Consider the following 13,555-nt stretch of genomic DNA (forward strand, 5'->3'; position numbering starts at 1 on the left):
AAATCGTGTCAGTTTGTCACTTTCACGAGGTTGAAGTGATAACATGTTCAACTACTTAAGACATTTGCTCGAATCTAGGTTCTGCGTTTAGCTTTTGAGAAAATGAACAACTAAGGAGGAATGTTTCTCATTGACTTCTCAAACCTCGTTCTGTTTCGCTAGCGTTCCCGGAGTCTCGCGATGTTGCGCCCTGGCTTTAGCGACTGTGACGTAATCTTGTTCACCTCCATATAAGGACATTTAATTCATAGGTCATTTAAATGCATTTGTTTATTAAAATGTCATTGACCCCAACATTTTCCTATCTTTGCAGTTTATACGATGTCTGATCAACTCTGCAGTGCGGTTAAAATGTTATTTTATTTCTTTGTAGAGAGATTAATGGCCTCATTGTGATGTTTTAATCACTTTTAGAGTTTACATTGAATTAAAATAGCCATGTTCTTGTGACGCTTGTAAATCCGAATTTTACTTGCTCCACCCCCACCCAAGTACGAGGCCGATTTTGGGAAATATGTAATTTGGAGCGCGCCCGGTGGTGGTAGCAACCTTCCTATTATAGCTCAATGGCAGAAACACACATCAGCACTCAAACGATACGTGGATTCTCATTGAATAATTGTTTGGCTCGTAGCTGGGTGAAAGCCCATGATGACACACATTTACAAACAAGCTGAAACCGCATAAGAGGACAGATGACTCGACACGAACAGAATCATTTTCATGGGACACAGAGATATGCTTATTTTTGTTTGTATTTGCTGACTAGTGATTGAATCATTGATCACGGACTGCTAGTTAGCTTGTCGCTCGTTAGCAGGTAGATAGTCCGGAATTCCTGGCCAGCTGCATTGCCTAGGTCCTATAGGTATTTGGATTGGCTGTGGTTGTAACTATAGCATACTAGGCTTGGATACAACAATCAGGTCAATTCGACGGATTTTCCATTCTAGCTACATTCAACCATTCCATGTTTACTCGGTGTATCAAATTGGCTGGCTAGTTAACGAGCTAGCTAGCCAACCACACTGAGTCGGACTGGATTATAATATTCCACGTTGCTAGCTGCTGTATTGTTTCCCTCCAGGAATTTGGATGTATTTTACATTGCGTGTTTAATAGAACATTAACAGTACTTAGATATCTTTGGCCCAATCCTTTGAAACTTTACACCGAGATTTCCCTCAACAACTATATTTATAAACGAATTAATTTAAAAGCTACTATAACTAGCTAGTGTTAGTTTTTCGATTTGGAAAATGGATGCGGGTATTGAAAAGGAATGCAGCGCTCTGGGAGGGCTCTTCCAGATCATCATGAACGACATGAAGGTAAGATGCATTTACAATAAATAGCATTCTTAGTAGGTAGAACTCAAATGTGAAAGGGTTATCTGGTGAGAACCATCATTTATCAAGCATGCTATTAACTACGTTAACTAGAATTTGCCAAGTTGTTACGGCTTGTCTTCGTCACTATTTGGGTTGGCAAAATGAATGGTGTGCTTTGTAACAGGCTGGCTAACTATCTTTAGCACCTATGTGAAGCTGGCCACTAACGATTAGCCACAATAGTGGAATTTGCGGTTCGTATTTAAAATAAAAGTTCCTCATTTGAAAGGGAAGTAAACGAATACAAATAGTGGAATAGTGCCATATTTGGAGTAGATAATGTTAAACAAGTTTGTAACGTGATTTAAATTAAACTAAAGACAATTTGGTTAATTTGACAAATCTTAACTCGCACTGTGGATGTATCGCACATATGGATTGTGGCTGAGTGAAATGGGGTGTCAGTCTAAGTGACACCCTTTTAGTTCGGTTTTGAGATTATTTTTTTTTACGATATTAAAAGCTGTAACAGAATAAAACAATTAGTAAAAGTCCCATTATCATAGTGACTGCCCCTTACTGCTTATCACTAAAAAAACGTGTCATGCACTTATTCAGAGCAATTTACAGGAACAATTAGGGTTAATTGCCTTGCTCAAGGGCACCGACTTATTTTTCACCTAGTCTGCTTAGGTATTAAAACCAGTTCGGTTACTGGGACAATACTCTTAACCACTAGGCTACCAGCTGTCGGAAATATACTTTACACGTTTCAATTGTGTATATTGTATTTGTTTTATTTGATTACTTTATTGTTTAATAAGTCATCTCATCTCTATAGAGCTGCTGTCTGACAAAATCACAATTTTAGTAGTTCTTCAAAGTAAGTAAGGCATACTTGTTTAATGACTTCTGAATACCAACTATCAATCATTTCGATCATGTATTTTCAGCTAGAGATGCAGTGGCAAGAAAGTATGTGAACCCTTTGGAATTACCTGGATTTCTGCAAAAATTGGTCATCAAATTTGATCTGATCTTCATCTAGGTCACAACAATAGACAAACATAGTGTGCTTAAATACAATAATGTGTGTTATTAGTTTTTCTTGTCTATATTGAGTACATAATTTGTTATCATCGACAGAACTTGAAGTCATTTAGCCTAACGTTCTCCTGCAAAATGTCTATCTGTCCTCCAATTGAAGCACAACAGAAGTTGGGTGATGCAACAGGACAACGACCCAAAACACACAAGGGAATCAACAACAGAAGAAAATACATCTTCTGGATTCCTGACCTCAACCCGATTTGATTTGCTGAGGCATGACCTCGAGAGCAGTTCACACCAGACATCCCAAGAATATTGCTGGACTGAAACAGTTTTTTTAAAGAAGAATGGTCCAAAATTCCTCCTGACCGTTCTGCAGGTCTGATCCACAACTACAGAAAATGTTTTGTTGCAGTTATTGCTGCCAAAGGAGGGTCAACCAGTTATTAAATCCAAGGGTTCACATCCTTTTCCCACCCTGCACTGTGAATGTTTATACGGTGTGTTCAATTAAGACATGAAAACATATAATTGTTTATTAGTTTAAGCAGACTGTCTATTGTGACTTAGATGATCAGATCAAATTGTATGACCAATTTATGCAGAAATCCAGGTATTTTCAAAGGGTTCACATACTTTTTCTTGCCACTATACCTCATGAAGCAACTTTTCTATCCTTCTCAACAGTCTATTTTAGGTAGCAGGTGTAAAAGAAACAGAATGGACAATTAGGCATGCAATGGATTACGGTCATTGTAGTGAATTACCACATTTTCTACACTAAACTGTAGAATTTTCGCCTGTTAGAAACTACAACTCCCTACTACATCGCACAGTTCATTCTTGATCTGATTTCTCTGTTTGTGTAAACACTTCATAGTGGTGTTCAGTGGGTGTCACTGAATAAAATGATACATTTCATGGATCCACAATCCATAGGTAAGGCTGTACAGTGAGAAATAAGTATGCCCCCCAATGTAATTCTGAAGTCTAATACATCCCCCCCTCCCCCCATGCGATTTCAGCGGATTAAAAAAATGTATTTAACTTATTGTCTTTTGTTGTATTCATAACATTCCCAACTTGTTCCATTATTTGTATCCGTTTCCATCACTTTTGGCGAGGGTCATTTTATTTTGAAGGCAAGCTGCAAATTCCACTAGTGGGGCTAATCGTTATTGTGGCTAGCTTCACATAGGTAAAGTTAGCCAATTTGCTGTTGACCCAACAGGATTTAGTTGGCTAGCTAACCCAAACTGTAATAAATCAAACGGGTCATCCATTCTACCCATCGCCCCTGGTCAGCTGTTCTTCTAACTAGTGAATGTTAGCTGAATTATAAAATCACCCCCTGTATTTGTTGAATTTTATCGTAACACCATTGGATGGTATCCCAGCTTTTCCCAAAAGTGTTCATCATAGGAACTTGTCATTTTAGCAAGTAAACATCCCAACTATTTGCACATGCGACTGAACACAATTGCATGCATGCACATTTGAAATGTCTGCATTTGATTGGTCTTAGACGAGTGGCCTTCCACATTGACAATGTAAACAACACCATTGAGGGGGTTACAGTAGACCTAATGTTTACCTGAAATAACTACTGAAGAATAGCAGTAGTGTGAAGGGAAGACTGTCTTCTCCCAGTTAAAAGGATCCCATCTTTTCTTTGGTCATAATTTTGTGAACAATAATTATATAGCATGTTTGAGAGCTTGGCAGTCGAACATAGACATTTACTCCCTTCAACTAATACATGGCATTGCATAAACAGTGTGCAACTTTAAGGAGTGAGGGCACAGTCTAGAGGGGGAAGCTGTGTGCAGATAGACCTAGGTTTAACGTGAAATAGCCTACTCAATTTACCCCATTAACCTCTATGGGCTAGGTGGGACGCTTGCGTCCCACCTACTCAACAGCCAGTGTAATCCCGTGGCGCGATATTCAAATACCTCAAATGCAAAAACTTCAATTTTTCAAACATATGACTATTTTACACCATTTTAAAGACAAGACTCTCGTTAATAAGAGGGCATTGGTTTTAATCCTAGTATCATGCCCAAGGGCAAGCCTATAGGTTTCGTCTAGGCCTAGCTGCTCGTAAGTAAATATATGTGTTGAATATATGGCCAGATGGTGGGAATACCCCGGTGATATTCTGCCATGCTAGTAATTTGGTGGGTGCTGTTGCCAGATGCTTTATGCCACTCCCCACTTCTACATTTACTCTTGTCTGCTTGCCCGGGGCAAGTAAACACAAGTTTTTGACAAGCAGATTATAGATTTAAGTTGTCCTAATGGACAAGTAAAAAAAAATCACACATCACTATCAAAAAATTAGGATACTCTGCTCATAATCTGAATTGGATCAAAATGTCCTCCAGCAGCAATGTTTTGCTCACTGTCCTCAATCTCTGCAGAGCGCATCGGAGTATAATTATTGTAGGCCTGCATTGCTCATGCCTGTCAATCTTTCAATCATGCAGTCGCAAGATGCATTTTTGAGATCAAAGTGAACCTAGCCGTGTTTGCACATTTGTTGTTGAGAACTGGGCAAATAACTCACTAGCAATAATTGCACATTTTTGGTCAGCAATGAAATGTAATGGTGTGTGCATCACCTGCGTTTGGGCTGTTGCCAGAGGAGAGACATTTGCGCACCAGGTAAAATAAACAGACTAACTAGATAACCAGCCAATATGTTATGTTTTGAATTTACTATCTAGCTAGTTAACAATGTAGCTATTAGCGTGCCTTGATGTCCTAAACTGCATTTTGGCAAATTACCCACATGCAGTTAATACGGTTGTAGTTTGTAAAACCAATGCTGCATACTCCGGTTGTAAAACTGTCTCTCAAGCGCTCAAAATTCTCTGCTATTCAATGCTGGCCTAATTGACAGTTACTTTTCAATTAGGCTAGTCTAAGATAATGTAACTCCAATGCTGTCTCCCCTGAACACTGAATATTTTTACAAATAGATATACATTATATAAACACCATAGCCATTTGATCCCTGGTTCATTGACTGAGGGAATTATTTGATAAATTTTTCCATGGCAAAAATGAAAACACGAGGGGGTGCTAGTGAGCAAGCCATGGGGTAGGTCACGTTTTTTCCGAGCTCCTGCTGAAATTGCATTTATTTAAGACTTTCTTTGCGCTTTGACCCAAAAAGAACTAGGAAACACAGCCTTTGAATGACATGCTTTACTTTGTTAAACTTTTTATTTTTGTTTTAATGCGTAAATGGTGTAATACTTGCAAAAGTTTAAGTTCAGCGGAGTCACTGACAAAAGAGCACACTCGGCCCAAGATGAGGAGCTCAAGTTCTTTAACAAGTGGAAGCAGCGGCTCTTCCCCTCGGCACAGCAAAAAAAATTAACACTGAGCATTTGCAGGCCGAGATTCTTGCTGCCCCAGAGCGGGCATTTCTTCTATGCTCAAGGAGGCGAACTGTTTCCGACATTGAACAAGGCTTGTCAACATGCTCAGACAACACGACTACGCTACAAACCACGGTTAAGAAGCTTGAAACTGATGCATCTAGCCTTAAGGAACAATGCATACATTTACAAGGTTATATGTTATGATCCAATATCAGGATCATGGGGGTAGTTGAGGACCCGGGCTTAAGTTCTACTTCATCGGTCTCAAAGTTATTGAAGGAAGCCTTCAAATTGGATAAAGACGTCCTTGTAGACAGCTCACATCGGGGCTCTCAAGCAAGAAAGCCTGCCGGAAAATCTTGCGTCATTGTGGCTAAACTACACCATCAGGATCGTATTGATATTCTTTGGCATGCAAGAGAATTTGTCCCACTTCGATGCAGCAGAACACATATGTTTATCTTCCCAGAGTATGCCCCCAGTGTTGCTCTTGACCGTGCCGCTTTCAACGATGTCAAAAGTCTGCTCTGGACGGACCTCGGAATGGTGTGGCTTTTCCTGCCCGGCTCCGTATAACACATCTGCACCGAGAAAGAGTTCCAAGACCCCCATAAGGCGATGGCCTTCATAAAGGCAAACATTCTACCGAGATCAGACGAAGTAAATGGCTGTATTTTCACCTATTTGACGATTAGGGTAATGGACAAATGTCTACCACTGCAGACACACTTTTTGTAGATGCTCTATAGCATTGCCAGTGGTATTAGTTGATATTGTTAACGTTAGTGCCTTTAGATCTGGTGAGTCACTTCTCCTTTTGTTTTAACGTTTTATGTTTGTTATTACCATGAAGCTGCTTGTTTCTTTTTAATGATGGTACCCATATCCAGGGTAGATGAAGCACAGTTCTATTATTAGGTTACCTAATTTCTTTAAAGACATTGCTGTTAACTTAGTGGTATTGCTGTAAGGTGATTGATAAAATGTTTTTTACTTTCTTTTAAAACAGCCTAGTTTTGGATTGTGTATATAAGTATTTATGTGCAAGTTGTTTTATATCCTTCACTATTTCAGCAGGGCTCTCTACTCGATAGGTTTAGTGTTCCCCACTACAAGCACATTGTTTGGATATCTTTGCATGGGGATTAGCGGTTACTTTGTTCTATTAGGTGACTCGGCTGGGTTTTCTTTTTCATACCAGACTTGAGTATTGTTTCTTTATTCTGAAACTTTTATTTTTGTTGCTATTTTTGGAAAAATGTTTAATGATCAGTTATTGTAATCTGGCATCTCCTTTTCCCACCTGACTTTATATGGCTAGGCCTAATATCATGAGAGGGACAGCTGGTTGCGCAGTCACTTTTGCTAGCTGGAATGTTAAATCACACAGTGAAATGTAAAAGGGTTCTTTCTCATTTAAATCACCTTTAACCCCTCTTGGGCCCACCCACGGTTCACACTATTCAACAGCCAGTGAAAAATCAGAGCGCCAAATTCAAAACCACAATGTCATAATTCAAGTTCTCAAACATACGACTATTTTACACCATTTTAAAGGTACACGTCTCCTTAATGTAACCATATTGTCCCATTTCAAAAAGGCTTTATGGCGAAAGCATAAAGTTAGATTATGTTAGGACAGTTCCAACACAAGAAAAAGTACACAGCCATTTTCCTAGCAAGGACAGGCGTCACAACCAGAAAACCAGCTAAAATTATGCACTAACCTTTGACGATCTTCATCAGATGACACTCCTAGGACATCATGTTACACAATACATGCATTTTTTGTTCGATCAAGTTCATATTTATATCCATAAACCCCATTTTACATTGGCGCGTGATGTTCAGAAAATATTTTGCCTCCATTACTGCCGGTGATCAGCACAACAATTTACAAAAATACTCACCATAAACGTTGATAAAATATTAAACTGTTATTCAAAGAATTATAGATGAACAACTCCTTTATGCAAACGCTGTGACAGATTTCAAAAAAGCTTCACGAGGAAAGCACACTTTGCAATAAACTGAGTACGGCGCTCAGAAAAATACACTAGGCAATACAGATACCCGCCATTTTGGAGTCATCTAAAATCATAAATAGCATTAGAAATATTCACTTACCTTTGATCTTCATCAGAAGGCACTTCCAGGCATCCCAGGTCCACAATAAATGTTGTTTTGTTCGATAAAGTCCATAATTTATGTCCAACTAGCTCCTTGTTGTTAGTTAGTGCGTTCAGTTAGCTACTCCAAATGTAGGAAGTGCGTGGAAAATGTCGCGACAAAGTCAAAAAAAGTTATATTTACGTTCGTTCAAACATGTCAAACGTTGCATAGCATCAATCTTTAGGGCCTTTTTCACTTAGAACTTCAATAATATTCCAACCGGACGATTGCAATGTCTTGAAAAACGATTTGGAACACAGCTAACTCATGTGAACGCGCGCCAATGAACGCCAGTACTTTCCTGAGTCAACAACTTCCTCTGTTCGCTCTCTGTTCATCATAGACTCCTCAAACAACTTTCGAAAGACTGTTGACATCTAGTGGAAGCCGTAGGAAGTGCAAAATGAACCCTAAGTCACTGTGTTCGATAGGCAATGACTTGAAAGGACTACAAGCACCAGAATTCCCACTTCTTGTTTAGATTTTTCTCAGGTTTTTGCCTGCCATATGAGTTCTGTTATACTCACAGACATCATTCAAACAGTTTTAGAAACTTCAGTGTTTTCTATCCAAATCTACTAATAATATGCATATTCTAGTTCCTGGGCCGGAGTAGTAGGCCGTTTAATTTCGGTACGTTTTTCATCCGGCCGTGAAAATACTGCCCCCTACCCTAGAGAGGTTAAAGTAGATATTGCCTTCAGGAAACACAGCTCCGCATTTTCGACCACTTTCGTTTAAAAGGATGTATCGGTCAATCATTTTAACTAGAGAAGCAGCCATTTTAATTCGTAAAAACATACCATTCGCAATGTCAAGTGTAGAGGCAGACTCAGCAGGCTGTTTCATTATTGTAGTAGGAAGACTGTATAATACACCTGTTATCTTGGCTAATATTTATGCACCAAATTGGGATAAGAGTTCATTCTTAACATGTATTTATTTTCTCGATTACCAAATATGGACACACCACCTGATATGAATTGTGTACTGTCGCCCAATCTGGATCGTATCTCTCCTAAGGTATCATCTTCATCAAAGTATCCACAATTCCATTATTTCTTAAGACATATGACATATCTGATGCGTGGCGTTTCCTCATTCTCACAGCCAGGGTGTATTTATTATTTTTTCTTAACAGTTTATAAGACCTCACGTATAGATTACTTTTTCCTAGTCAATGGATTTCTGCCACTTATCATGGAGTGTGATTTAATAGTCATTTCAGATCATACTCCGCTTAAGATGAAACTGCTTATACCAAATACACAGCCTAATTATGCCCTTGGTGGCACTATTCCTTTTAGATGAAACCTTTGCTTTTATCTCAAATTGAGCTTTTTCTCGAGCTTAATCAAACCCCTGGAATGTCTCCTACAACAGTATGCGAATGAATGAAGGCTTATCTAAGGGGCCAAATTATTTTCTACAGCGCAAGATTAACCTGTCTGGGCCAGTGGGACGCTTGCTTTACAGCAAAAGCAAAACATTAGATTATGTCAGCAGAGTACCCAGCCAGAAATAATCAGACACCCATTTTTCAAGCTAGCATATAATGTCACAAAAAACAAAACCACAGCTAAATGCAGCACTAACCTTTGATCTTCATCAGATGACACACCTAGGACATTGTTATACAATACATGCATGTTTTGTTCAATCAAGTTCATATTTATATAAAAAAAACAGCTTTTTACATTAGCATGTGACGTTCAGAACTAGCAATTTGCTAACAATTTACTAAATTACTCACAATAAACGTTCACAAAAAGCATAACAATTATTTTAAGAATTATAGATACAGAACTCCTCTATGCACTCGATATGTCCGATTTTAAAATAGCTTTTTGGTGAAAGCACATTTTGCAATATTCTAAGTACATAGCCCAGGCATCACGGGCTAGCTATTTAGACACCCGGCAAGTTTAGCACTCACCATAATCATATTTACTATTATAAAAGTTTGATTACCTTTTGTTGTCTTCGTCAGAATGCACTCCCAGGACTGCTACTTCAATAACAAATGTTGGTTTGGTCCAAAATAATCCATCGTTATATCCGAATAGCGGCGTTTTGTTTGTGCGTCCCAGACACTATCCGAATGGTAAAGAAGGGTCGTGCGCATGGCGCAATTCGTGACTAAAAAAATCTAAATATTCCATTACCGTACTTCGAAGCATGTCAACCGCTGTTTAACCTGTTAGGGCTAGGGGGCAGTATTGACACGGCTGGATAAAAAACATACCCGATTTAATCTGGTTACCACTCCTACCCAGTAACTAGAATATGCATATACTTATTACATATGGATAGAAAACACCCTAAAGTTTCTAAAACTGTTTGAATGGTGTCTGTGAGTATAACAGAACTCAAATGGCAGGTCAAAACCTGAGAGATTCCTTTACAGGAAGTGGCCTGTCTGACCATTTCTTGAACTTCTTTTCCATCTCTATCTTTTACTAAGGATCTCTGCTCTAACGTGACACTTCCCACGTCTTCCATAGGCTCTCAGAGCCCGGGAAAAAACAGAATGTCGTCATTCCAGCCCCAGGCTGAAACACATTATCGCCTTTCTCAAGTGGCCGATCAAGGGACTCTGGGCTTATGCGCGTGACCCGACCGCCCCCGCCTTTGTGATTTTTTTCCTCTGTTTGCCGAAAAGGAGATTCCCTGTCGGAATATTATCGCTTTTCTACGAGAAAAATGGCGTAAAAATTGATTTTAAAAAGCGGTTGACATGCTTCGAAGTACGGTAATGGAATATTTAGAGGTTAAAATCCATTTTTATGCCATTTTTCTCGTAAAAAAGCGATAATATTCCGACCGGTAATGTCCATTTAGCTAAACAGAGGAAAGAAAACACAGCTTTCGGTCGACGCGGGCACGAGCCTGAGTCTCACAGTACTGTAACCAGCCACTACCCAAACGCGCTACTTTGTTTCAGCCAGAGCCTGCAAAGCCACGATTCAGCGTTTTGCCGCCTTCTGAGAACCTATGGCAGCCGTAGGAAGTGTCACGGGACAGCTAAGATCCTCACTCTTCAATAAACAGAGACAAGAAGAACGACACCTTGTCAGACAGGCCACTTCCTGCATGAAATCTTCTCAGGTTTTTGCCTGCCATACGAGTTCTGTTATACTCACAGACACCATTCAAACAGTTTTAGAAACTTTAGGGTGTTTTCTATCCAAAGCCAATACTTATATGCATATTCTAGTTACTGGGCAGGAGTAGTAACCAGATTAAATCGGGTACGTTTTTTATCCAGCCGTGAAAATACTGCCCTCTAGCCATAACAGGTTAAACTGATTAATCGTTTAATTGTAATTAACTAGGAGATCAGGGCACCAAGGCAAATATTCAGATTACAAAGTTATAATTTTCCCAATATAACTTTCCTACATTATAACATTATACATTATATTCTATTATAGTATAGGCCGATTATCTTCTGGTTTAAATGGTGTATTTTACCTCGCGTCCAGTCTCATTCCAAACGTCGTAAGTTGTTGTATCTGCACGAACCCATTCTTTACTAAAATCATCCATACATCAATTGTCTTAAAATCATTTATTTACTAAACTAAGTAATTCACAGAAAGTATACAAACAGTAATTATCATCACAAAGAATTGGTAGAGTAATGTGCCCTAGTGGGCTAAAACAGGCATGGCTGGTGTCTTGTTAACAATGGGTCATAAACGGTCAGCTGAGGACACAAAGTTAATTAATATTAACAATTGACATGCTAATCCTTTGCACATGAACGCTCACTCATTTGAGAACAATTACAATCAATATATATTTACACTCAGTGTGTCGTCGGGATCCTTGTTGGAGTGTCGTTCTGTTGGAGAGTTCTCGCTCTCTCGCTCTCAGAATGGATCTTTCAAAGCGACATTCATTAATGTCGTCATAGAATGGATGTTTCGTTGGTCTTCGAGTTCAATGATATAATTTACTTAGCTGCAGACTAATAATTAATATCAAAGACTTGTTCTTATTGTCGGTATCGATAGTCTAAAAGTTAACCACGTGGTATAGAATTGGATGGTCAAACCTACTCGCAATGGAGTGGAGGCCGGGTCTGAAGAAAGTAGATCAGGGTATAGTTTTATAGTGAACATGTCACATGACGCCTGGTCCTGTCTGTGTCCCTGGGGGCGTGCCGATGACTGAGTTAAGCTTGGTACAGAAATATAATTCTATCACATTAACATCAGTACATAGCATCTCAATGTATTACAAATAGCTTTATCCTTATTAATACATTCTATACAACCATGTGGATGCAAGTCTCATCGCTGAGGCTATTATATAAACAGTTTTATGGTAATATGGCTATATTGTCTCTTCTGAGTATCACAAAATTGTACCAAGCGGACCAGTTCGTAGCTGGATTCTTCACCAATCTTTCATACCTTTTCCAGAACACAAATGTCGCTTGGCTCCCCAATTCTGTGAGTTGGAAGAATTTCCTGTCTCTCTATGGGCCATGTGGCAAGAGATTCTCCTGGCATTTTACAACTCCTTCACACAGGGACTGGGTGGGGGAAGGTAGGTTGGGGGATGGTGCAAGGGGGAGGGGGTCAACTGTCCTCCCTGTACTCAGAGGCCAACGTCATGACACTGCCCATACCATAACCCCACGGCCACCATGGGGCACTCTGTTCACAACGTTGACATCAGCAAACCGCTCGCCCACACAACACCATACATGTGGTCTGCTGTTGTGAGGTTTGTTGGACGTACTGACAAATTCTCTAAAATGACGCTGGAGGTGGGATATGGTAGAGAAATTAACATTCAATTCTCTGGCCACCGCTCTGGTGGACATTCCTGCAGTCAGCATGCTAATTGCACGCTCTCTCAACTTGAGACTGTGACGTTGTGTGACAGAACTGCACATTTTAGTGGCATTTTATTGTTCCCAGCAAGAGGTTTACCTGTGTAATGATCATGCTGTTCAATCAGCTTCTTGATATGCCACACCTGTCAGGGGCGGCAGGGTAGCTTAGTGGTTAGAGCGTTGGGCTAGTAACCGAAAGTTTGCAAGTTTGAATCCCCGAGCTGACAAGGTACAAATCTGTCGTTCTGCCCCTGAACAAGGCAGTTAACCCACTGTTCCTAGGCCGTCATTGAAAATAAATAAGAATTTATTCTTAACTGACTTGCCTAGTTCAATAAAGGGGAGAAAAAAAAGGGGATGGATTATCTTGGCAAAAAAGAAATGCTCACTAACAGGGATGTCAATAAATTTGTGCACAATTTCAAATATGCTTTTTCTATGTATGGAACATTTCTGGGATCTTTTCGTTCAGCTTATGAAACACTTTACATGTTGAAATTTTTGTACAGTATAAATTGAAAATGTATTGTTATTGTTTTCCAGCTGGCTAGCATGAGGCAGCTCAGTCTTCAGAGGCAATTATTTAGCTGGAATCTGTGCAGTTTCTTACTTTCACTAGAGTAACACTGTTTTTCCATTAAAAAAAAAGTTTGTCTTTCTGGTGCTCCTAAATTGTGTGCTGCTTACATTTTTTAATGTTATTTTTCCTCAAATTTAAGAAATAAGCTTCCGGCGTGTCTTCTGTAGGTCTGTTTTTAAGC

General features: G+C 39.4%; 1 protein-coding gene across 3 annotated transcripts in view; it reads left to right on the forward strand.

The window, feature by feature from the left end:
- Positions 1-292: 292 nt before the first annotated feature.
- Positions 293-13,555, forward strand: part of LOC106582629 (protein MTSS 2) — a 156,881-nt gene continuing 143,618 nt past the window's right edge. For 2 of the 3 annotated variants that reach the window (XM_014165856.3, XM_014165857.3), the window contains exon 1: positions 296-1,331. In XM_014165856.3, the coding sequence (XP_014021331.1) occupies positions 1,260-1,331 (72 nt within the window). In that variant the 5' untranslated portion in view covers positions 296-1,259. Of the gene's footprint in view, positions 1,332-13,555 lie in introns of all 3 variants that reach the window. The other variant, XM_014165855.3, reaches the window with a different exon arrangement.

The sequence above is a fragment of the Salmo salar genome, chromosome 22 (genome assembly GCF_965601325.2).
Source record: "Salmo salar chromosome 22, fSalSal1, whole genome shotgun sequence".
Lineage (NCBI taxonomy): Eukaryota > Metazoa > Chordata > Actinopteri > Salmoniformes > Salmonidae > Salmo > Salmo salar.